The 23609-nt window shown below is 39.7% G+C and overlaps 1 protein-coding gene across 1 annotated transcript; it reads left to right on the top strand.

The window, feature by feature from the left end:
* Positions 1–1106: 1106 nt before the first annotated feature.
* PGCKA1 (PDCD10 and GCKIII kinases associated 1) lies at positions 1107–23154 on the top strand (the record flags this gene model as incomplete). The annotated part of the gene is made up of 4 exons (XM_079534684.1): positions 1107–1143; positions 3871–3925; positions 21323–21370; positions 22197–23154. 4 exons carry the CDS (start codon positions 1107–1109, stop codon positions 23152–23154), a joined length of 1098 nt encoding a protein of 365 aa, XP_079390810.1.
* Positions 23155–23609: the final 455 nt, after the last annotated feature.

Genomic DNA, 23609 nt, shown 5'->3' with positions numbered 1-23609 from the left:
CAAAATCCATTTCAGCTTTCCTTAGGAAAAAAAAAAAAAACATTAATACAACTGTATGTAAATAATTATAGCGGAACACATGGGCAGAAACAAAAAGAAAGCATGTAAATGAGAGGTTTGTTCTACTAAATTTGAATTGAGATGAAGAGTAGAACTGATTAAAAAGATCCCAAAAATGCTATTGTACTACACAGTTTGCAGCAGAGAAAGTATTTGAACAAGACCACAAAAGCATGCATTGGGCAGGACCTAAGTTATTAGAGTATAAGAGGAAAATGTGAGGGGAATACAAATCTTAGGACATACATTAAAACCACTGTAGACAGCTGATGATTTTTTTTCCTGAAACTGCTGGGGACAGCGCTGAGTTCTAATAGTTCCAACCCACAAAGGAAAGAAGAGAAATCTACAATCAGTTGATCTCCAGATCAGCTTGGAAGACTAAGTTAAGGCTTCTGGTATGGAAGAGTTAAATCCCATACACTTTTTTGAGCAAAAACATACGTTGGTCTTCTTTGATCTATTGTGCAAGGGATGCTCTTTCAAAAGTACTGGCCAGCTTCACATATTACATAGCAAAGGAGCTGTGCACTTGCTTGAAAACCTCAAGCTGGGAGCTGCTAATGGAGTGGGAAAGTAGGCAGATCTCAGAAGCAGCCATCCACAATTTACTTTATGCAACTTTATGCAACTTTAAAAAAAAAAAGGAAGAAAAATAAAAACCATAAACAAAAATCCAAACACGAAAAAAATGGGGGGGAGAGGGAAGAAAGAGAAAAGAAAAAAAAAAAACAACCAAGAAGGATTCAACAACTGGACTAGAAGGTAAATCTGGAAATATCTGCTCACAGTGCCTAAAAGTTTGCATTCAGCAATGAGATTACACTCAAGGGCACTCAGGGACCATGCCAAAATAGGCATAGGGTATTGCACTTAGATTTTGACATCATGGCTTCCAGACAGGATATCTGGAAGTAAATGAAATTGAAAATGCAAATAGAAGCATCTACAATGCAAGTACTCAAATCTTAATGGTTTTGTTTAAATTCCAGGTTATTCTGGAATGTGAAAACTCCTTGCTGCTTGGATCCATGACAACTACATAGATGCTATTCACTTATTTGAACAGTCTGCACCAATATGGTAAGCCATGTTCCAGAGTCATGGGCCAGTTATGTCCTACAATGCATTGGTGGGAAGGGACATGGAACACTTCATGCTCCTGTCTCAAGAACAGCAACATGAAAAGTATTAAACAACATAAAAAAGCAGGATGTAGCAACAATCCTTGATTTATAAACACTGTTGTACACACTAGACAAGTTTCCAAGAATATACCAAAAAGGATGTTGCTAAGCAAAAGTGATGATAAAAGGAGTATTTAGTTAAGATGCCTGAGTATAATTTGCAGGTATAAGAACAGCTTTCCAAGCTATCACCAAGTAAAAGAGAAGAAAGCACCAAGTACAACAAAAAGAAAATACTTTTAAGTATAAACATAAATTGGTTTATGTCTGAGCCTGTCTGACACAGAGAAAATGAGCTACTAATGCAATTGAAATCCAGCTTCTGCACATATTACTGTTAACATCCAGCATTTGATGCTGAGATTTCAGCACTTATTTTAATATTATAGGCAAACAGTTTCAGCAATTCATTGGTTTTCCTTAAAACAAACAAACAGAAACTCTTACCTTTGGATCAAAATCCAGTGACATACATCACACCACAATGAAATCAATCATCATTTGAGATGATGAAATGGGTAAGCTTACAACTTACCAACAGCTATGACTTGTATCAGCTCTCCTTTTTAGCATTTTCCTTTTAACTTCCAGAGAATTTTAGAAACATGTTTCCTAATAGCCTTAAACACAGAAAACCCAATTACAAACTAATGAAAAACCTATAACTAACCTACTGTTTTTGAATCTGTTCAACAGACAGAAGCAATTCAGAACTGACAAGAATGCATTGTACAGGATACATCTTTTGCATTTTTTAATAACCTTTCAACATATGGCAAGATTCATTTTAATTTCATTCAGGACCTGGCATACACAAAGCAAATAAGGACATCTAGTCAAAATTATGCTGTAAGAAAAATTAGAGATCGAAACAAAAATTAAATGAAAAAACCTTTTTTGTAATAAATAATGGCAGCTGTATCGAATAAGAATATAATTAAGTTAAAAAGAGACACAAGAAGAACCCCAATAAAAAGTTGCTTAAAGACAGGAACGCACAATGATTCATTCTTGTTAAGCTTTATTCTTACTCTACTTAAAGTACCAACAGCACCATTAATAGATGCATAGAAACACTCTCAACCCTTTGCAACACTATAATTAGATTGAATAGGGCTATAAATCTCCAAAGTGCTGCACAAACATTAAGCTCTGAAAAGGATGTGGAATGGTAGCGTACAAGACAAGTGAAGTGACTTGCTGTAGGGCAACACAGAAGGGCAATGAATCAAAGGATCCCAGGCTCTCCTTAGCAATGACTCACACCTGATCTCAGGGCCACTTCATTTTGGTCCTAAATCACAAGCTGCTGAATTCAGCAGAATGCATTTCATTTTCAGTCATATGTCAGGCTTTAAAAAAATAAAGAAATAAAACAGAAATTAAAAAAAACATTCTAAGTATCACCTGTGGGTCAAACACTATGCATTGTTGTCTTCTCGTCTTTGTATTCTAACAGGGACTGTTTAAGTACCAGTACAGCTGAGGGTACTCTAAAAATTGAAAGGCTAGCAGTGAAATTTTATGAGAGCTTGTCAGAGTTCAACCACAAAACTGATCTGTATAATCATAAGGAATGCGTACACAAAATATACAGCAATGGCCATCAAGTTGCCTTGACAATCCCCTCCAGCCCCATTACCTGTTGATGCTGAATTCAAGATTCAACTAGATGCTTAGATGCTGGGAGAGTTCTGCTGAAAGGGATCTCAAGGCCTTTAAAGAATTTGCTTTTGCAAGACAAGCCTTGCAAGGCTATTCTTGGTAGCACAAAACCATCTTTGGAATCAAAGCTTGCAGTATAATCTGCTACCCAAAGTTATAGATACCCAAGCAGACAGATGCTAAGAAAGAAAGAAGGCATAAGGTACAAGTTCTGGAATCAACGGCAAAATGCATTGACCGTTTCACAGGTGTGAGCTGGACGTGATGGTTGTTTGTTACAGGTTTGTGTGCGTGAAGATCCATATGGCCACACCCCCTCCCTCCCTACAAGAAATGCAGAAAATATTATTTTTTATTTTTAAGGAGAAAAAGCATCTACAATGTTTCAGTTTTAACTATATCATTATCTCAAGAATTTATCTCTAAGTTCTTAACAGAAAGCATTTCACTGAATTTTCCATTTTGCCTGAAGCACACACATCTGCAAGAACAGTAGCTTCACCAGGTACCTTGAATGTGAGGTGCAACATCAGAGGCATTTCTTACATTTCAACGTTCATAAAAATCCAGAGGAGAAAGTTCTGACAAGCATTTGTTAATGTTTTGACACATGCTATAAATATCCTGGCTGCCAGCAAAGGAAAAAGTAATTCCATAATATTTGAAGAATTTCTGGTTTTATTGTTTAAAGTGTAAACATTTCACATGAACCCTAATCCACTGTAGCCAGCAAGCTCATTCTCATGGTAAGCAGGTTAGCATTCCAGACCAGCTCAAGGGGATGAGTGTGTTGCTCAAGTGATTTGTTTGAACATTGTCTAAACTAAGAAATTACTACAGAATGAAGAGGAGGATGCTATATTTCTACACTGTTTGCAATAGACCACTTGTACTTCAGATTAACCTACTTGTGTGGACATGAAGAAATCACTCACAAAGCATTGCTTTACTATTGCAGGATCAAGACATTTAAACCAAATCTTTCAAGCAGTCGATGGAGTACAATCTGAAAGGTAAAACTTTTTTTGTTCTCCTAGTGTAGTTTAAGACTAACTGGCCATTCACTATCACAGCCTCAGTATTCCACAACAGGCAATACCACTGGATTCACTTTCACTATGCAGTACCTTATATTCCAGCGGTGCTTTGTGGCTATGAGCACTAGTAACAGAACAGGTTCTGAACTGTGTTTCTTTCCAATGCCTAACATTTCAGTTGTAAGAAATAAAAGCTTGCCCATTTCCACTTTCAATTTTAGAAGAAGCTGAATACTGTAAAAAGGAAATACAGGAACATGGAGTTGTCTCATTTTAAATTAGTTAACAAAGGTGAAAAAAATAGGAGAAAATGTGAAAAGGAAGGCAAAAGGTGATGGAAAGAACAAACAAGTACAAAATGGGGGAAAAAAAAAAAAAAAAGTACTTGGGGAAAGAGAACAAACTGGAAAACAAGAGAATTTATTTGGCTTAAGAGGGAAAGGAAAGCACGCTGACATCTAACTGCTTGTCCTATCCAAGAGCTGCAGGTTATTTCATTAACAGATCAAACCTAATATCCTGACAATTTTAAGCACGCTCCATCATCCATTTGTTGTTTTTCTGTGTTGTTTCTTTTTGGTTTTTTTTTTTGTTGTTGTTGTTGTTTCCTTTTTCTTTTGTTTTACTAGATTAGAATTACTGAGTCATGCTAACTGCTTAGGGCTTTATCCAATTTTCTTGGTATTAAGAGAGGGTGATACACTGAGCAAGTACACAACTGCTGCAGTGCCTGCCACTAGCAATATTTGGGATGATGTAAACAAACCAGAAGTATTTGAAATATTCAGGACAAAATGATTTTGAGGACATAAAGCTAGAATTGAATACCACAGCTGAGATCACATATCCTACCTGGCCTTAATCCTGCCTAAAGGCATAAATGCAATATCTATTTGAAGCAATCTCCATAGACATCTGAGCCTACTTCCAGAATATTGCTCCCTTAGCTAAAAAACTATTACATACTTAAAGGATAAGGGCCTGCTAAATTCCAGCAGTGACTCTTTATCTCCACTGCCAGAAACTCAATGGGAAAATACTAAGAAATAATAAAAAAAAAAAAAGCAGTTTGTCTATCCACAAAGTTGCTTCACAAACAAACAAAAAAAAGCTTTCAATAAGCCAGCATGCCAATTCTGTTGGTACAAGTTAACTCATATGTAAGTGCACTTACATTTAATCCTTACTTTCATAAGCTTTACTATTTTCTTTCTAAAAGAAAAAAAAAAAAAAACATGCAATTCAAAACATGAGGTCTGTACTATCTCTTTCTTTTCCTCTGTGAATAGAATGTGAATAGATCACCTAAATATTCAGAGCCTTACAACAACATTTGTTAAAGGTTCTGCTATTGATAGCCCCCAGGTTGTTGTTGAAGACCAGTATGCTGTTCCCTGGTTTTTGCATAGAACTTACAGGCAGATAGAGGCAACAGCCTCCAGCAGACAAAGGATGAAAACTAAGATCCAAGAGCTTGATTAATCTTGGTGTAAATGTGCTGCTATGCTGCAAGCTAGTGGCAGCTACATGACAGCATCCATGGCATAACTACATAATAAAGCTAGATACTGGCCTGGTTTGCCTAGTTTTTCCCCCAGACTTCATCCTGTGGCAGTAGGCTGTAGCCTTGACATTCACTGCCCAATATTTTTAATTCTTCACAGCAGAATTTCTCATTGATCTGTATACCTGTAACTGACATGATAAAAATGAAATTATTCCAGAAGGTTCAAAAGAGAGAAAGAAAATGTTTATTGAGAATCAATCCACATCCAGGAAATACTCCTGTATTTAAGCAAGCTCCAAGTCTTCAGCTGAGTCTGCAAATGAAAGGCTAAGGAAAGTGATTGTTGAGTCAGAAGAGAGAAAATAAAAGCTCTACAGCCAGATGTGCTGACATTAAATTCAAGTGAAAGGATTTGTTTGCTCTCCTGTCAGTGCCACAGAGAAAATTGACATGTGCAATTTCTGGTTCCTTCAGACCCAGAAGAAATAAATATTCTGAAAGGCAGATTCTGTCCTTATTTGCATTCTCCATGTCCCCTCTGGTGAGAGTAGAGAAAACTAAGGTCACATCACAGTTATATAACAGCCAGGAGAGAATCTGTTTTGTATTCACACTGCCACACAGATCCTGAACTGTTAAGGATCTAAGGGACTGCTGGCAAAAAATGTATAGCTAATGATGATGACTATGTTGAAAAATAGTGTATTGTAGCTGAGAATTTGCCCCATCAAATAGTGTTACTGTACTCTTTGTGTCTACTGTTATTTCCATGGAAGTAAATAGGAGGCATTACTTTCAGAGCTGTGTAATTCTGTCAAGGGCTGGATAGAAGCTCAGACCCTGACGTACTGTTGTTTTCCTAAAAAGAACCTTTCTAATCTCAGCACCTGCCTTTTCTAATTTCAGCTAAATCTTAGCTTTCACCACCTGTGCCTTTTAACTATTGCTACCTTTAACATCTCATAGCAACTGTGAAATTTTCCCAGTGCTCATACAAAACACCACAGCTTCTAATGTATTGAAACAGGCAACATGCTCCTATACTGTCTACTCTTTGCAACCTAAATGTATCAAGTCTGTAACATTTTTAAGCCTTTCTTCTTCATTTCATCTTTAATCCAAAGGTCGATAACTTAGAAGCATCTGTAAGAAAGCTATCACAAGAGACCTTTAATTTAGGTCATTTCCTTCATATTTATAAAATAGGTCTGATGGACCTACTGGGAAAAAAAATCACCAAATTTTGAACAGTGTGCAGCTTCTATGCCAGGAGATACGGTACATACATCAGCTGAAAAAAACAAGACTAAAGAGCAAGGACATGCATAAAAAACTCCAGAGTTTCCAATGGAAATGATAACTAGTTTTAAACTACTAAATTGAGGGACTCATCAAAACTTCTTTTAGTACTAGAAGGTCTCCACTGCTTTCAGCATATGATCACAGGACATGGATGCAGTGTAACAGATTCATGGTCTGCAGGATGTTTAGGGTAGGGAAGAAGTTACAAAGTTACAGAATACCGCACATGAGGGTAGAGCAGTTCAAATTTCAGGTGCTTGATCCTCAGATGATACAATCGGGAGAACACCTACTGCAGTGCATCAAGGACGTCACTAGGTAACATCTTGAACTGAAGATATTTCTCACAAGAGCCATGAATAAGCCTTCTGGGAGGATATAGAATAGAAACTGTTCAAGAAGACAGGGAACAGAGAGGTATTTTGGGATATATTCAAATAGTTCCAAAATGTTTAGGAGCAAAAAAACAGATTTTAACAGATACACTAGGATGATGTGAACACAGAACAAAGTTTCTGAATGATAATATTTTATTTTTACTGCAACATTTTTATAAGCTCCCTTGTTTCCTAAAATAAACTTCAAAAAATGGAACTGGGACATTGATGGCATACATCAATTGCTATGCACTTTCCTTCCTTCATCTACGCAAATTCTCTGCACAATGGTTTCCAGCTGGTCCTTTGAGTAGTCCCCAAGGCAGAAGGGAAACAACCATTTGATTTCATAACCAGAACTTCAGTAGCTCTGTTTCCAGACATAGGAAGAAATAAGACAATTTTACCAGTAAGAAAATTGGTTTCACAGGTATAGAACACAAAAATTTAGACTACAATGGGTGTGTTAGTTGTTTAAGACCTGCTTATTTATCTATACACATACATCTCTTTACAGTCTAAGCACCTGCCATGTAATTTCATGTAAGGATTAGGGGCATGACAGTGACAATCTGCTTACTCTAACTGAATTTGAGCTGGTTTGTAAGAATGAGTAAATGAGAAAAATGAGTCATGTTTTTCTCTTGAAAGATTCGCTTCATCAAATCTATGAAGCCTATGAAGTATTTGCTCTCCTCAAGAAGGAAAGCCACAGAACAACTGCCCATACAGTTTCTACTCATAGCACTGCTACTCTAGGAGGCCTAGATTCTCTAGCTAACATAAAAAACAACCTATCCTCAGAGCTCACACAGACCCCCATTTCACTGAGCTGTATACTGCATACCACACAAGCCAAAAGCCTTTTAAGTAGTGCCATGGTAATGGTATGTTCTAAGGGACTTAGTATTTCAACTCTGTGACTAGTTGGACTCATTCTAGCACCTCAGTGGCACTTTGGTGAGCTATAAATACCCAAACCCAAAGCTGAAATCCACAATCCCTTCTGGATGTCCACAGGTGTCTTTCTAACTAACTAAAGATGTTTTGATGGCTGTAGGCAGAGCTCATACCATCTCAACAGGTGTCAGAAGATATCTCCTGCTGAGCTCATCTAGGAACCATAAAATAAGCAGACTATCAGTATCAGGCATGAGGAAAGGCTGTTCAGCCAAATATGTGATAGAACAGGGAGTCCAAGAGGAAAAAGTTTTTAATCAAGTGTCTATATGCATGCAAGCCCGCAGTAACAGGGCCTCAGCTGGATTCCCACCAGCTGAGAGCTTGTGAACCCTTTATTGTAGGATGCAACTCCACCAAATTTCCTGTGAACTGAAACATTATAGGACTGCTGAGGCTACAAACCCTGGCAGGAGTATGAAGGCCACATCTCACATAGACTCAGAGCACAATGCTCAACCTAAAACACAGCAGCCACAACAACCTCCAGTCAAAACCATCAGGGAGACAGAGCTTACTTTTACATAGTATCCAAAGGGTTAGCAAATTGCTTCATAAATTAATAAATTAGCAGCCCTGGTCCCGTTTAATGCTCAGCCTTAAAGCCATGTCTCACAGCTATCAAAGCCACAGCCCGGACAGCATGCTGCACAGAACACTCAGTACTTATTCCTAGGGCTATTTCTATTTTCAATGATTTAAAAAGACATTAGGTACAACTGAGATTTTCAGACCAAGGGATGAAATCCATGAATTCATTCTCTAAAGTACGAAGTTGCAAAGAGACACTTTAGTGAGACTGTTAGTTACATAAAATTGTCTACAGCTATTTTGAGACTCCAGCTGTGTCCCCCAAACACAGATTTCCATGCCACCAAGCCTAACACAATTACTGAATCAAATATAGTGTCTCTGCTGATTGCTTCTTTCACACATACATGACCATCTGCTTATCACACCCCTTTTTTGTTTTAATTATTTATATTTCTTTTTTACCTTGACACATATTTAGACCGTACACTCCTTGAAAAACAATGCATTTCTATGTTTGCGCCTACGCAATATGGCCCTAAATACAATTTGGGGTTTTAGGCATCTCAACAGAACAAATTATTAGGATATATAGGATTAACAGCTTTAAAGGACTGGAAATATAAATGTCAGTAGCTTAAACAACAGAGTGATGTAAGCTTGGGAAAAACACACGTAGGGAATAAGCTCGGCTGAGGAGGAAATGAGTGTTTGTATGCTGCAAGCTATATTTGTTTTTCCTCTGTGCAAACTGGCTAATGGTTGTGAGAGTTTTGCCCTTTACTCAACTCTTTTTTTAATCATCAAAAATAAAACAAACATTTTGTATGGTAAATCATGGCTGGGGAAACGCTCTGTGACCGAATGGTGCGAGTGATGAGGAACTAGTAAGAGAGCACACATTTCCCTTAAAGCCTTATAAATATTTAAAATCAATTGAAAAGGTGTAACAGGAAAAAAAACCCCACAGAGATCACCTCTAAGTCACACCCCATAATCAGTATGGGCTCCATACCACAGGGCTCTAAACCACAGGGGCCTCACAGAGAGCTCCACCCTCTCAGAGAGGTTTAAAGAAAAAGCCCTGCAACTACCACAGAGATTACTCAGTGAGCAAATAGAAAAAGAATGGCTTTAAAGTAAGAAACGTCGGCAGGGTGGAAAAAAAGAATGATCCAACCACATGTTAAAAGCTTCCCGTGCCACTCAAAGGACAGCAGCAGCAGGGCAGGGACTGTGCAGGCCCACTGCTCCTGGACGAGGAGTGGGATGCCAAAGGGTTCATTCCAGGGCCAAGCACTGCTGCTGCCTGCACCTGAAGTTCTGCAGCATTGCAGCCTTTATTGAACATGCACCAGGATCACATGCTTGGAAAGTGAAGAAGCGTTAAGATAAGCTTGGAGCTGAGTGCTCAGCACCATCAAGTGAGCAGAATGGTTTCACCGGCCAGGTTGGGCGCATCTCTTCTGTAAGTGTGTGGGAGAGCACGGAAAGTTGTCACTATGAAGCATAAGGGCAACATCTGTGAAGCAAATAAAACAAGGGACATGACACACTGACCAGCAGCATCAGAAAGCCACTACAGGAAGCAAAAGACCTGTCTGACCTTGCTGATTTGGGAACAAGGACATTCTGGGGAGGAGGTAGCAGGACCTAACATAGTTATGCATAATACCACACTTTGTGGAAGATCTGCTTAGGCAATAGCCAACAGTTACAACTCAAAACAAAACACCTTTGTAAAACTGATAGCATCTACTTTTCAGTACTTTTCCCTTTGGTCAGAACACCTGCAAACAAGTGCAGGTGTGCTCACACTGTGCTGGCAGCACTCAGACTTCCCTACCTTGAGGTCTGCCTGCCACTACACCTCAGTTTGATGCAAAACAACTGCCTGAACAAAACAAAAACATGAAGGGGTAAGGTGTAGGTAAAAATATCATCAGGACCTGACGAAAACACAGCAGGAAGATGGAAGGCATAGGTAGTGAATGGCAGTAAAGAAGAAAAGAAGTGGATGTTGCATTTATACCTAATCAGACTCTCCCCATTCCAGCTAAGGTATTTACTGTATGGTAAGGTATTTTACTGGCATGGAACAACTGGCACGTGTTGCCATTGTCAACCATACCAGTAAACTTTGCTGGTATTAAGACCACATACACAGAGATAACCAGCAGGTATGTTTTCTGATGTCAGCTCTTTGAGTAGAACTAGAAACGTATGCAGGTATTTTCACTGCTCTGAGCATCCTGCCCACCAGTTTTGTTTTTCATCAGACTGTAGCTGGACATCATGTTGGCAAGATGGTTTTCCTCAGCACTTGGAAACAATTACAAGACATAATTACTCCCACACAGTGGATGCAGCTCTCAGCTAGAAGATTGGACTCTCCCTTGGATGCTGTTATTAATAGTCCAAGCATATAATAGGCAGTTTGCACTATTTTGCATACATAGTAATGCTAATGTGATCTCAGAATGAGGACAGTAAGTGCAACTTTTTGTCAATTATTATTATTGCAAACTTCCTGGATAAGCACTTAAAACGTACATATACTGCCATCCTGCAGACAGATGTTAAAGTCATGATAACATTACACCCGCTCGTTACATGGTGAGTTGGCCACAGCCTGGTGATTAGCTGCTGCTGTGGTCAATATTCATCAGACAAGTGCTTATTACTCCAGTGTTTCTGAATACTAAGTTGCATTGCTCTAATTTCTTGGAAAGTGTAGGGCTGAGGTAATTGGAAACTTCGTGTGTGACTTGGTTTTCACCCTTGCTATCGCTGCTTCTACAGCACTGTCCTTTAAGGACCCCGTTATCTTCTCAATGATGCTGAAAAACAACATTCTGTGCCATCAGATCTTCTCAGCAGAAGAATCTATGTCAGGTTACAAAGTATTGATATTTCAGGTGTATAAATTCCCAGATAACAAACAACACATGATTTTGAGGCATGAAAACCTCCAGGTTTAGATGCCTACCATGGTTAAAGTCACTTTTCTCCCACGAAAAAAGAAAACCTACAAGTTTAAACCACTTTCGTGACTCCATTGGGAATAAGAATATATAGTAACCTTAAGTCCCTACATACAAACAGAAACAACCCTAAACCTCATGCCCTAGATAGCATAATGAGTACAAGTTCTTCCATTACTGAAGCAAACAGTTGTTGGCTGTGTGCAGTATTAGCATGTAACATCTCCCAAAGGTTTGCCACTTCAGCCACAGAAACAAAAAGAATCAGGCCACTGCACTGAACAGCAGAAAACAATTGAGTTCAACTTAGTTTGGGCCAGAGAGAAGAAAGAGAAGAGTCGGGGAAAAATGCATGATCAAATTGTGGAGGTTAGATAGGATTCATGTAAATGTATGGAAATGTAGGAGGTTTGAGACAAGTTAAAGAGTGATAGTGCGAATAAATCTGAATGAATCAATGGGGGATCTGTCAGAGAGATGTTTGAAAAGGTCCTAAGCACAGATACAAGAAAAAAGTTTGGCTGGCAACAAGTGACAGATACAGCGGGTATACGCCATGTCCATTAATGGGACTGAGATTATAATAGTTCTGAATTGGTTTTTTTAATTATTATTATTGAAGAAATACAATTGAATAATCCTGACATTTCCTTGCCAAAAGCTGGGGTTTGACAAAAATAAGCCATAGAGTGTTTTCTATTTTTATATTATAAGAAAAAAAATGAAGTATTAACAAAACTGTGAAAACTTCCATGGGAGGAAAAAAAAAAAAAAAAAAAGAAAAAAAAAAAGTATTTTTGGTGATATTTCTAAAAATTCCTTTCAAAACAAAAACATACACTCATATGTGTTGCACAATTCCTTCCCTTTCAATTCTAACAAAATAATCTTTGTAAAAATATGTAAATATTCTTCTCAAGAGCTACAGATAAGATAAGAAAGATAATTTGCATTCAAGAAATGATGATATTCACTGATGAAAAACAAGGAATTGGTTTGAAAGGTGCAAGCAGAATGCCAATAGACATACATAACTAAGGCTGACCGCCCTAAATTACTACTGTGGCTAAAGAAATGTTATGAGTCTTCAGTGGGTCCCTTCTGACAAGTTATCATCAGTTAGCTGGACTAGAGATGCACATAAACAGTTCAGTGGGTAAATGAGGCCTCATAAGAGGACAAAAAGATCCGGCAGACCTGAGCAGCTCCACAGATTTGTTTGTCAAGTAATGAAAAGAGCACATTTGAGAGGGAGGAGTAACATAGGACAGGCAGATATAACCTTGGCAATAATGTTGTGCTGGCAGAGGGATAGTACAAGGCTCTTTCTGGCAGACACTGACATTCCTTGCCCTGAAACTCAGTGTCTGCCACTCTCAAAACAGGAGGATAGAACAAGCTGCACTCACAGAAGCACTTGCAACTTTCCCTTCCTTGCAGAGCAGTGCAGACAGTAGGAACTGTGTGACTGGGTCTGACTGAACTGTGGACTGGATGGAACAGACATGTATTCCCACTGGGGCTGGACTGCAGGCTGGTCTGAGTGTGAAAGTGACACATCTGTGTTACAGCTAAGGAAAGCATGAATAAGAAGCCTGAAATCAATTCAGATACAGAAAAGTTAACAGGCAAATCCAGCTCATGAGGTGGGACCATTTTCTGTAATGAAGCACATTATGATACCTCCCCAGGTTGGTTTGTTTATTTTAGATGCTACAGAACAGTTGATTTGCTCCCTGAAGAACTTTGAATACAAATCACCAGACTAAGAATCAGTCAGAGGAAAGGAAAGTAGAGATTTCAGTTCAGCTATTGGTGTTACTGCAGAGACCTCACTGCAGATATCATATTGTTGCCTTCATAATAACTACACTAAGACAAGAGATGCCAATGAATCCAGATGCTCACTGAAAGACATTAGACATGCTACATGGTCTTACTTTTCACAATTTTTTTGGTTGTCACCTGTATACTAATGGGTCAGTTCTAACTAACTTAGGCTATAACTTTCAGGTACAGGTGCAGAAATGATCTGGAGAACCCCTAGAACAAGGGGATTCCGGGCCCAGAACAATTCTTTCTCTCTTTGGAAACAGCCTACCCTCAGAATAGAGTTAGGTCAGGATAAAAACAGATTTGAAGAGTCGTCTGTACTTTATGGAAAGCAAAACACTTTCCCCAGATGCTATTAACCCGCACACAGATTTGCTAAAGTAGCTATGTCCCTACTCTTTCTTCCTTAATAACCTTCTTCTGTTATCTTTCTCTTCCTCTATGACAGGAGGGTGTTTTTTCTAGAGTATGTTTACTAGTTCCCTAAATTTCTAATTATAGTTCTCTGCTCTACCATCTGTGCCACAATCTCTCCATGCTTTTTTTTTAATGCTATCAGTTACCAATTGTTCTGCTGCCTCCTCCCCTCAGTAACAAATTGCACTTCCCTCCTCCACACCTGATCCTTTTTCAGCCTTTGGCACACACTGAGGACAGCCTCTGAAATCTGCTGAGATGAGAATGCCTCCTCAGCACAGAAGGCAAAACACACCACCCAAAGTGGGAGAAGCTTGTCAAATGCCACAGATGTCTGAGGTTATTCTCACCCTATCCCAGCAGGGTCTAGTCTGAAAACCACCTCTACCTGGAAAGGAGAGCAGAAAGAGGCATCCTAGGCCACTGGGGGATGCAACATTCAGTTTCAATAGCAAAGATAACACATCCAAGTGAAAGCACATCACTTAGTAATTTAGAGTGGGAAAGGAGAGAGGAGAGTGAGAAGTTGAAGAAACAGCAAAAGCTTATAAAAAAAATCAGAATGCAAGGAAGAAAAAATAAACAATCAAAAAATTGACTGAAGAAGAATGACTCAGATCAAAAGTCACTGAGTCACGATATTTGTGACTTACTAGAAAAGTAAAATAATATAGTGCTTGCTCTCCTCATCTTTCTGCCTGAAGAGATCATACGTGTGTGTGTGTGTGTATATATATATATATATATATTTATAAAGACAGAATCAAAATATAACATCCCATAAACAGAAGTTGAGATTGGCCTTTTTTCTGTTTCCATGTAAACTTCTAGGAATATCAAGACAGGTTGTCAAACAATTTTTATCTCTCTGAAATGCTTGCCCTTCCCTTTTTATGACATTATCATTTGCCTGTTTCTTTTTCATAGCACAGGTACAGTTTAAATAGGCAGTAGAAGCTGTGTTACTACATAATCTAAAATCAGATATGCTGTGTTTCTCAAATCTGATAAAGCAAAGCATACTTCTCTTAAAGCATACTGCAGCTTGTAATGCAAGCTTACATTTGTGGAGTCAGACATCATACATCCTTGTCATCCACAGCAAGGTCTCACACAAAGAAAAGCCCCTTTCCACCCTCAGAGGGGGTGCCACCAGCAAAACATTTAACATCCTTCCATTTTTCAGCACGTATCTGACACAATTGGCATTCTGCTCTCCCCTAATTAAACTCAGTTACAGCCTCCTTAATAGACAGAGCAGCACTTTTCCCAACTGATTTAGAACTGTTGTATTCCTATATCACTGTATTTCAAAGCAAGAAAGTCACTCTCTTAACATCAAGTCTTCCTGGTCTCTGTGAACATTGATTTAAAGTGTTGCCAAGAAAATACAACTAGAGTATCTTTTGTATGGTCAATTCAAGGTCAGCAGGAGTGGCTAGTGAACAATCTGAGCCTCTTTCATTGAAGAAAAAGGGGAAAAAAATATTTTTACATTAACAGAAGCAAGTACTGGCACTAAATATGCAAACCATGAGGCAATAGCACTCTTCCACACTACGAGAATCTGAACTTCAACAACATAAAAGAGTATAATGACTTACTCTAGATGTCTTTCTAAACTTGGTCAGAGATAACATAATTATCCATTGCTTGAGCTCTCTAACCCTTTTTGGTTGTTGTTGCCGATCTGCATATCACGTGCTTGATTTAAACTGCTCCAGACAGGAGCCTCTTCATATTATTATTTGTTAGTGGAACTATGAATACAGTATGGAAGTCTTTAGAACAAGCTACATAAAACAAAATAAGGAGGATTAAAGTATGTCTTTTCATGGTATGAAACCAATTTGTTCCTTAGAATCCTTTCCCAAGTTTGGCTTTAAATACTATTATAATATACATGGTCTGTTCTGAAAACAATGCCTCCTATTTCATAATGCTGTCCCATGACATAAGAAGCAGATGGTGGTGGTATGGCAGAAAAGGCTGAACCTTCCTGCCAATATTCCATTACATTTTGTTGCTGTGTGGCAGCAGAGGAGCAAACTGGTGTCTGACACGGAAGTGCATATGACACAAAGGTGTGTCATTGAATTCTTCCATGTGGAAATAATTTCACTCACTGACATTCATCAGTGCTTGCTGAACATTCATGGAGACCAAACAGTGGATGGAAACACAGTGAGGCAGTGGGTGGTGCATTTCAGCAATAGTGACAGTGATATGAAAGACAAGTCATGTTCCAGGCAGCCACGCAGCTGTCACACCACAAAATGAAGAACATCTCAGATCACCCACATGAATTGTTGGATTACAACCAGGGAACTGTGTACAGAGATCAATATCAGCTTCAGTGTGTTGGAAACAACAGTGGCAACACTGAAATATCACGAAGTTTGTGTCACATGGGTCCAATGAATGCTCACACAGGAACATAAAGAACATTGTATGCAAGTTTTACCTGACCTATTGAACCAATACAAGGCTGAAGATGACATTTTCCTGGATCACATCATCACCAGTGATGAGATGTGGTGTCACTGCTATGAGCATGAAAAGTCAACTCTGACTGTGACACTGCAACACTGACTAAGCCAAAGGCTTGAACTTACAGCGTAAGGCCAGAGAAGATGACATCCTTTCTCTTTCAATTCAGTAACACCGGGCCTCATATCAGTTTGAAGACTATGGAGCACATTGTCAGTCTCGGCTGGACTGTCCTACCACACAATTCAGATTTGGCATTTTCTGAATTCCATCCCTTCAGGCTGATAAAAGAAGATTTGAGGCAACATATTCTTGGCAACAGCGCCTACACAGCAGCTATGAAACAGTGGGTCACCTCCACTAGTGCAGATTTTTACAAGTGCAGCATGCAGGCTGCTGTTCACCATTAATGAAAATGTATAGCTAATGGTGATGATTGCGTTCATAGTATGGTTTGAGTTGGAATGGAACTCAAGGATCATCAGGGCTCCAATCCCCTAGCCCTAACAGCTTCCCAGGAGATCTCATCCAACAGTGTCTTAAACAGCCTGAAGTTCAGGGTCCTGACTTCACGCTTTGCCAGGCCTACGTAAGTCAAGATCACAAACTCAACCAGAGCATGGTCGCTGCAGCCCACGCTGCCTCTGATCTTAATGTCTTTAATTATCTCCTCCACACTAGCGAGTGCCAGGTCTAGCAATGCTTCCCCTCTGGTCAGTCTGTCAGATACCTGAACCTGAAAGTTATCATCGGTGAATAATCCTGGATTATTTGCAGCTCGCAGAAATATTAAAAATGGTGTTTTATAACTCAGAATTTGCTCTATCAAAGTGTTATTGTGCTCTTTGCATCTTCTAGCTTCTGTGGAGAAAAATAATAAGCTATTACTTTCAGAGCAAGCTATGTATATATGGAAGAAGAGGACGAGAAGGAAAAAAGACCAACATTGCTCAGACAGTAACACTGTAAAAAATATATTCCTACTTCAGGGATGTCAACTAATTTTTAAGATAATACTGCATAAAATATTTCCACACATTATATCTCCTTCATGCCAGTGAACAAATCTACTTGTAACTAATCAGCTGAAAAGCATAAGTGCAGTAGCTGCGGAGATCATTCAAACAGTTGTAATTAAAAGTTACAAACAGTAAAGTGCTTTTTATAAAAGTAACAATGGTATTTCCATTTATAATTGCTTTCTGTGAAGATCACAAACGTCTTCACAACAGAATGAAGGACATCAATTGGCACTTCCCAATAGTTAAAACCTATACAAGCAAATTCCTTTTAAAAATCACAGTGTTATAAATATAGGCACTCAGTAGGAAACTTGTCAGAACAGATTAAACAGAAGCAGCCTGATGTGCAGTGCCCCCCCCCAGCTCGAAGCAGGATCTGCCCTCAGAACCTGACTATGGGCAGACTTGGACTGATTTCACCAAACCCAGCCACTTTAAAGCCAGGCACCCAGGCCTGCACAGGCGCTTCAGTGGATTCACCTGCCAACTGACAGCAATTGAAGTCATCACGATTTACCAGAGCTGAAATAATATTTGCATACTCATAGCCTGTGGTAAGCATGAAGGATAGCAGCAGCTTAGCCTCTATAGAAAGAGGCTTAACATAAGTTGTCTTTCCCATGGACAAATCACACAGTCACTGTGACTTACCTAATGCACGGCAGCCATTGAGACTTGAAGGCCAAGATTCACAAGGGTTGGTCAGTTTTAAGCAGTTTTTGCTCTTTTGTTTTAGAAGCAAGTTTGAGCTAAAACTAAATATGTGATTCAAATCAAAACAAGTGTCAACATACAGCTTAGCTCAATTGAATTAACTTCAAATCATTACTAATCTAAAGGAGAGATAACTCGTGGGTATCCAACATTTTGGCTTGCCTGGGCTGCACTGAGTAAAGAGGAATTGTCTTGGAGCACATATGTAGATCATTCCAGAAGTAATGCCTCCTGTTTATTTCCATGGAAACTATAACACATACTGTGAGCAAAGGAACACTGCTTGATAGAGCAAATCCTCAGCTACAGAACACCATTTTTCAACACAGTCACCACCCCTAGCTATACATTGTCATCAGTGAGGAACAAGAGCCTGCATGCCACACTTGTGAAAACGTGCACCAGTGGAGGTGACACACTGCTGTTATCACCACTCCTGAAACGCACCACCCACCATCTTACTGCACTCACATGCATTGTTTGGTTTCCGTCAACCTTCAGTATGTATCAATGAATGAATGTCATTTATTCCACATAGCAATACACCTTTGCACCATGCACGCTTCCATGTCAGAGGCCGTTCTATCAGAGTGCCCCTCTGCTGCCATCACACGGCCACAGCACGTAATGGAATGCTGGTGGGAAGGTTCAGCCTCTACTGCCCTACCACCAACATCCACCTGTGTTCTTCAGAGATTTGTAATGAAAATTTTCCAGTGCTTCGTTCTTGAAAAAATTGGTCACAAAGGTATTACTGCCAAAAAGCTATGACATGAATAAAGCATCATGTGAAGCAAGGGGTATTTCTCTCTGCCAATACAGGGTTTATGACAGTCCAACAAAGAGACGTGATCAGATTTTTGAATGTCTAATTCCAACTCTACACATTACTTTCAAAAATCTGCAGGTCACATATTTATGCTGACTGAAAACTGAGTCACATATATTAAAAAAGATAATTTCTTGACAATCTTGAAATCCGTTCTTGAATTCCGTCATCAAAACAGAAAGCAAGGCTGCATGTTTTTCATTGTTCGCAGGACTGCATTCAGCCACTGCATCACAATTCGTGAACTTACTTGCCATTACTTGAGCTGGCACCACACTGCACTCTGCGCCCAGACTTAGCTCACATGGGGTTCATAGCACACCACTGTCTGGTTGCTGCTGAGTTGCAGTTCCAAAGCTGCTTCCATGATGACACGGTACAGGGCAAGCCAGACATGCCTGAGCTAATTCATCTTTCAGAAGCATCCAAGCAAACAAAGAGTTATTTGTTTTATCTATTAGCCAGAAGAGGCTACACGAGCTGGCTCAAACAAGCCCTCAAACAAGCCTCATACCACATCAAACTTGCCCAAATCCCTTCATATTGCAGAAGAGCTGCACACAGGGAGGGTCAGTATTCATGGCCACATCAGCCAGTTCTTGCAGGCTACTTGGCGAAAAACACTGCATCAGGATTCCTGCTGTGACATTATTGTGGAGGACAATGGCACACAGCAAGAAATCAGCAGAGGTGTAAGAAAGGAGAATGCATTTAAGGAAGAGGGAGAAGCACCATCAGATAGAGGCAGCACAGCAGCTCAGCGCAGGCTGCCCTGACAGGCACTGAGCTGCAGCAATCTGCCTAACCCTTACAGCAACTTCTGCTCTAAGACAGATGAGGCACAAAGAGTAAAGGCACAGGCAGGAGCAGGTTAAGAGCCAGCTGCTGAATGATAGGCTCTAAGAGGCTCCAGAAACACGGTACTGGACGTGAGGCACTGTGCACAGTGCTTGCAGCAAAGGAAGTCAGATTTAGAGGGGAAAAAAAGGAGAATAATAAGCTAACAACATGGAGCGCATTATAATTTCTGCCAGCACGATCACTGGTGGGAAGTACAGGCCATGCCTGGTACAAATAAATCAATAATATTTTCCTTTGCTGAATATTTCCTTTGCTCTAGAAAATATCCTGACCTTGTGTCATCAGTCCGTCTTATGGGAAGCAAGCTGCTGTCCACAGGCAATGGCAAAAGCATGCAAAATCGTAGGTCATGAAGAGATAGTTTGAATTACAACAATTCAATAATTATATATAAAATATATATAAAATACAATAATTAACAAGCTTTCCTGACTTGATTAACTAGAATTAAGGTAGCCCAAACATGTAAAATCAAGAATAACTTCCTCCCCCAGGATTTGGGGTTGTTCATATTTGTGCCTTCATTTAGGTTTAGAACATAAAAGTTCTCGAGTGTCCAAATTAACAAGATGTTTCTTCCCATAGTAAAAGAGTGACATACGACCACATAGCTGATGGCCCTCAGCATCTCATCAGATCAGGCAATAACACACATCCACAGAAAGCTTGCATTATACTGAGATGTAGCAAGATTCTCTCAGTTTGGTAGCTCTAGTCAAACCCTGAGGAATTACCCCTGTAGTAAAATACAAGCACACAACACTGCACATAACTAAATGCCAAGCCCAGCAACATCTCTCTCTGTATATAACCAGGAGATGAATAGAATCGCAGTGCTCAGTAGCTCTCACCACATCGTGAGAACTCGGCACTGTGGTTCCCCCCTTTCATTCATGAAGGATATCAAAATGCAAGTCTCCAGAGAACAATGACAAGGACGACCTGGGGCAGGAAGCAGTGTCAGTACGCACCACATTTCAACACATGAAGATTCTTCAGAGTATGGGACCCAAAGGTGGCAGTGAAGGACTTGTACTACCTGTACTGCAGCCACACCTGCAATGCTCCTGCCTGCTCCAGCGCACAGACCAGAGGGCACTGAGCTCTGCTAGTAAGAGACAGGACTGAGTGACACAAAAGCAGGAGATCCATCACACAGGCAAGGCTAAGCTGTGGAGCTGCTCACTAAAGAATGCCGTAGATGCCAACTGCCAATAGAAAAACATCACTAGTTTATCTTAAGAGTCTCCAAATCATAAAACTGCTGCAGACTGGAAAAACATTCTGAAAGAACAGCATTATCTGCTTAAGAGCTCTTTAATTCTTCCCCAGATTATTCTCCAACTACAGGCAACTATCAATGCAAGATAGAAAACTACAAGGAGCTTGAACTGCACTGCATCCATTTTTGCATAGGCGTGTTTCTATTTAACTAATAAAACCATTCTAAACACGAGCATAATTTTCAATACAATTACCCATGCATTAATTTCATAATACTTCACTCATTTTCCTTCTCCCTTGCCTTCCTTTTCTCTCTTTTCAGATTAAAGAAAATCCAGATGGGGTGCAGGTGCTGCAAAATGATAAAAAGGTACAATAAAAGACATTTAAACTGGATAAAAGAAAAGCATTAAAACATGTCTGTGCTCCTCCACACCTACTGCTAAGATTAGTTGGAGATTGGAGCTTTCCCAGATTTTGGGTATCTTTAAAGTCACGCCAGAGCATGCCTTCTCTCAAATGCCCTTTTGATTTATTGTAATCAAATTTCTATATTTCTATAATTTTCTATAATTCATTTCTATAATTCATGAGCCACAGAAGTATTGTGTGGGACAGAAATCTCATCTTAACCAAAAAGATTTTCCTTACATAGGTAGCATAAGCTACCCTCAATTCAGCAGAATGAAGAGCACAGACTTTGTCAGAACCACCCTCTCCCCTAAAAAATGAAAATCAGCTACAGATCCTTGCTTTCGTCACAGTTCCTTATTTATTTTTAATTAAATTAGCTGCAAGAACAATTTCTATGTTAAAAGTCATCCTGAAGAAGGACACTTTTTTTTAGAAAGAGAACACTTCAGTCCCACTTAATGGCTACTCTTTTCCCTGGCCACATCTCCAGAACGGGTGAGGAAGAGGGAAAAAGCACTGGTCCTACAAGAGAAAGAGGGGAGATTCTCTGATATCTTGCTGGGCTTCTGGTGAACCTCACTACAGGGGTCAGTTCTGTGCTACTCCCAGGAGACCGCAGCATAATTCAACATTTCCATTCAGTTTAGGTCATTCTCAGGTCCTCAGGTAAACCTCAGTGACACCAGTTCCTTAAGAATTCAAGCTTAAAAATGAAGCGTAATCATTTTTAAGTACTACTGTTAATAGCCTAACATTTCTTCTACAAACTTTTCTTATTCCAGCTACATTTTTGATCCAGAAGAATTACAATCACCTGAATGCACTCATGAAGGAAACAGCTACAAACAAGATGAGCAAAGAAGCAATAAATTCAAATTCAAACATAATCGTGAAATTAAAGAACAGAAAAAAGAACTCCAGAAAGATGAGCTAAATAGAACAGGAATTAAAAATCGGGTAAACAGCACAGGGGAGACCCTCTGGAACCACAGAGGCGATGCTTTTCAAGATGACAGCCTTGCAAAGTGTGTTGCAAAGCTTGATGTTGCAGTCAATGGCAGCAACTCCCATTCTGGTGTGCACCCCATTCTCAGCCCCAGCACAAACTCAGTGAAGAAAGCCAGTGAACAGGGCACCTCCAGCCAGCCAACAGAGCCTTCTTCAGTCAACACTGGAGAGTTCCACTTCAAATTGAATGAGTGTGGCCAAGAGCTTGACCTAGGAGCAGGCAGACACAGGAAGGCAGACTGCAGTCAGACAAACAGTATTCAAGGTGTGAAGCCCCAGTCTACAGAAGATAGCAACTTTCTCAGAGGAAGTGCAGTACTGGAGATCCAAAACGATGATGCCATAAGACTGCCAGATATAGATTATTGCCAAAATGGCAATCAAATCAGAAACTATGTTGAAAAAGATAGCATTTCAGTCAACTATGCACACCCAGACCAAATGAGTAAGCATTCAGCAACGCATGGCCAAGACCTTCACGTAGCCTCACCTTTGCATATGAAGAAAAGCAGTATCAAGCCTTTTAACAGTGACTCTGCAGGCTTGAGTGAGGACATTCCCAATGGCGTTGCTGCCACAGCTGTGCCCACAGCGGCACAGGCACCCACACACCACAGCCACAAAGACACCAATGGACAAATGGAGGAGGAAGACGCAGAAGTAGCAGCAGCTCTAGCTGCACTGGAAGCTGCAACTGCAGGGGAAGACCTCGAAGAGGATGATGAATACTAGATGAAGATCTCTTTCTGATACACTGGGTTAGATCCAGATATTTTTTTTCCTGGATTTACATGAATGCATGGGCTGTTCATGGGGACAGCTGTTACAAAACATATATATGAAAAGAGTTGGGATTAAATCTCTATGCCTTCAAATGTTTTATACAGCCTTCTAACTTTACTGCCTGAGGCACACACACTCTTCTGTACAGGACAAACCAGGAGGGCAAAGCATCATTCCTTACATACAGGATATTCTGCTGCATATCCACCTCATCTGGTCTCACACAAACATTTCCCTCTGTTTTGACTCTCAGGAGGATCTGTACACACTGCATTTTCCAGGTTCAGAAAAAATCCATTATTTAAAACTGAACTACAGAAAACATGGAGTTAGAAATCACAGATTTTCATGTTAGCACAAACAATTAAAACTGACCCAAAGCTCTATAATGCAGAGTGAAAGGA

This window comes from Tetrao urogallus, assembly GCF_951394365.1.
Source record: "Tetrao urogallus genome assembly, chromosome: 4".
Lineage (NCBI taxonomy): Eukaryota > Metazoa > Chordata > Aves > Galliformes > Phasianidae > Tetrao > Tetrao urogallus.
Note: the sequence above shows the minus strand (reverse complement) of the source record. Positions and strands in the feature narration are given on the sequence as shown.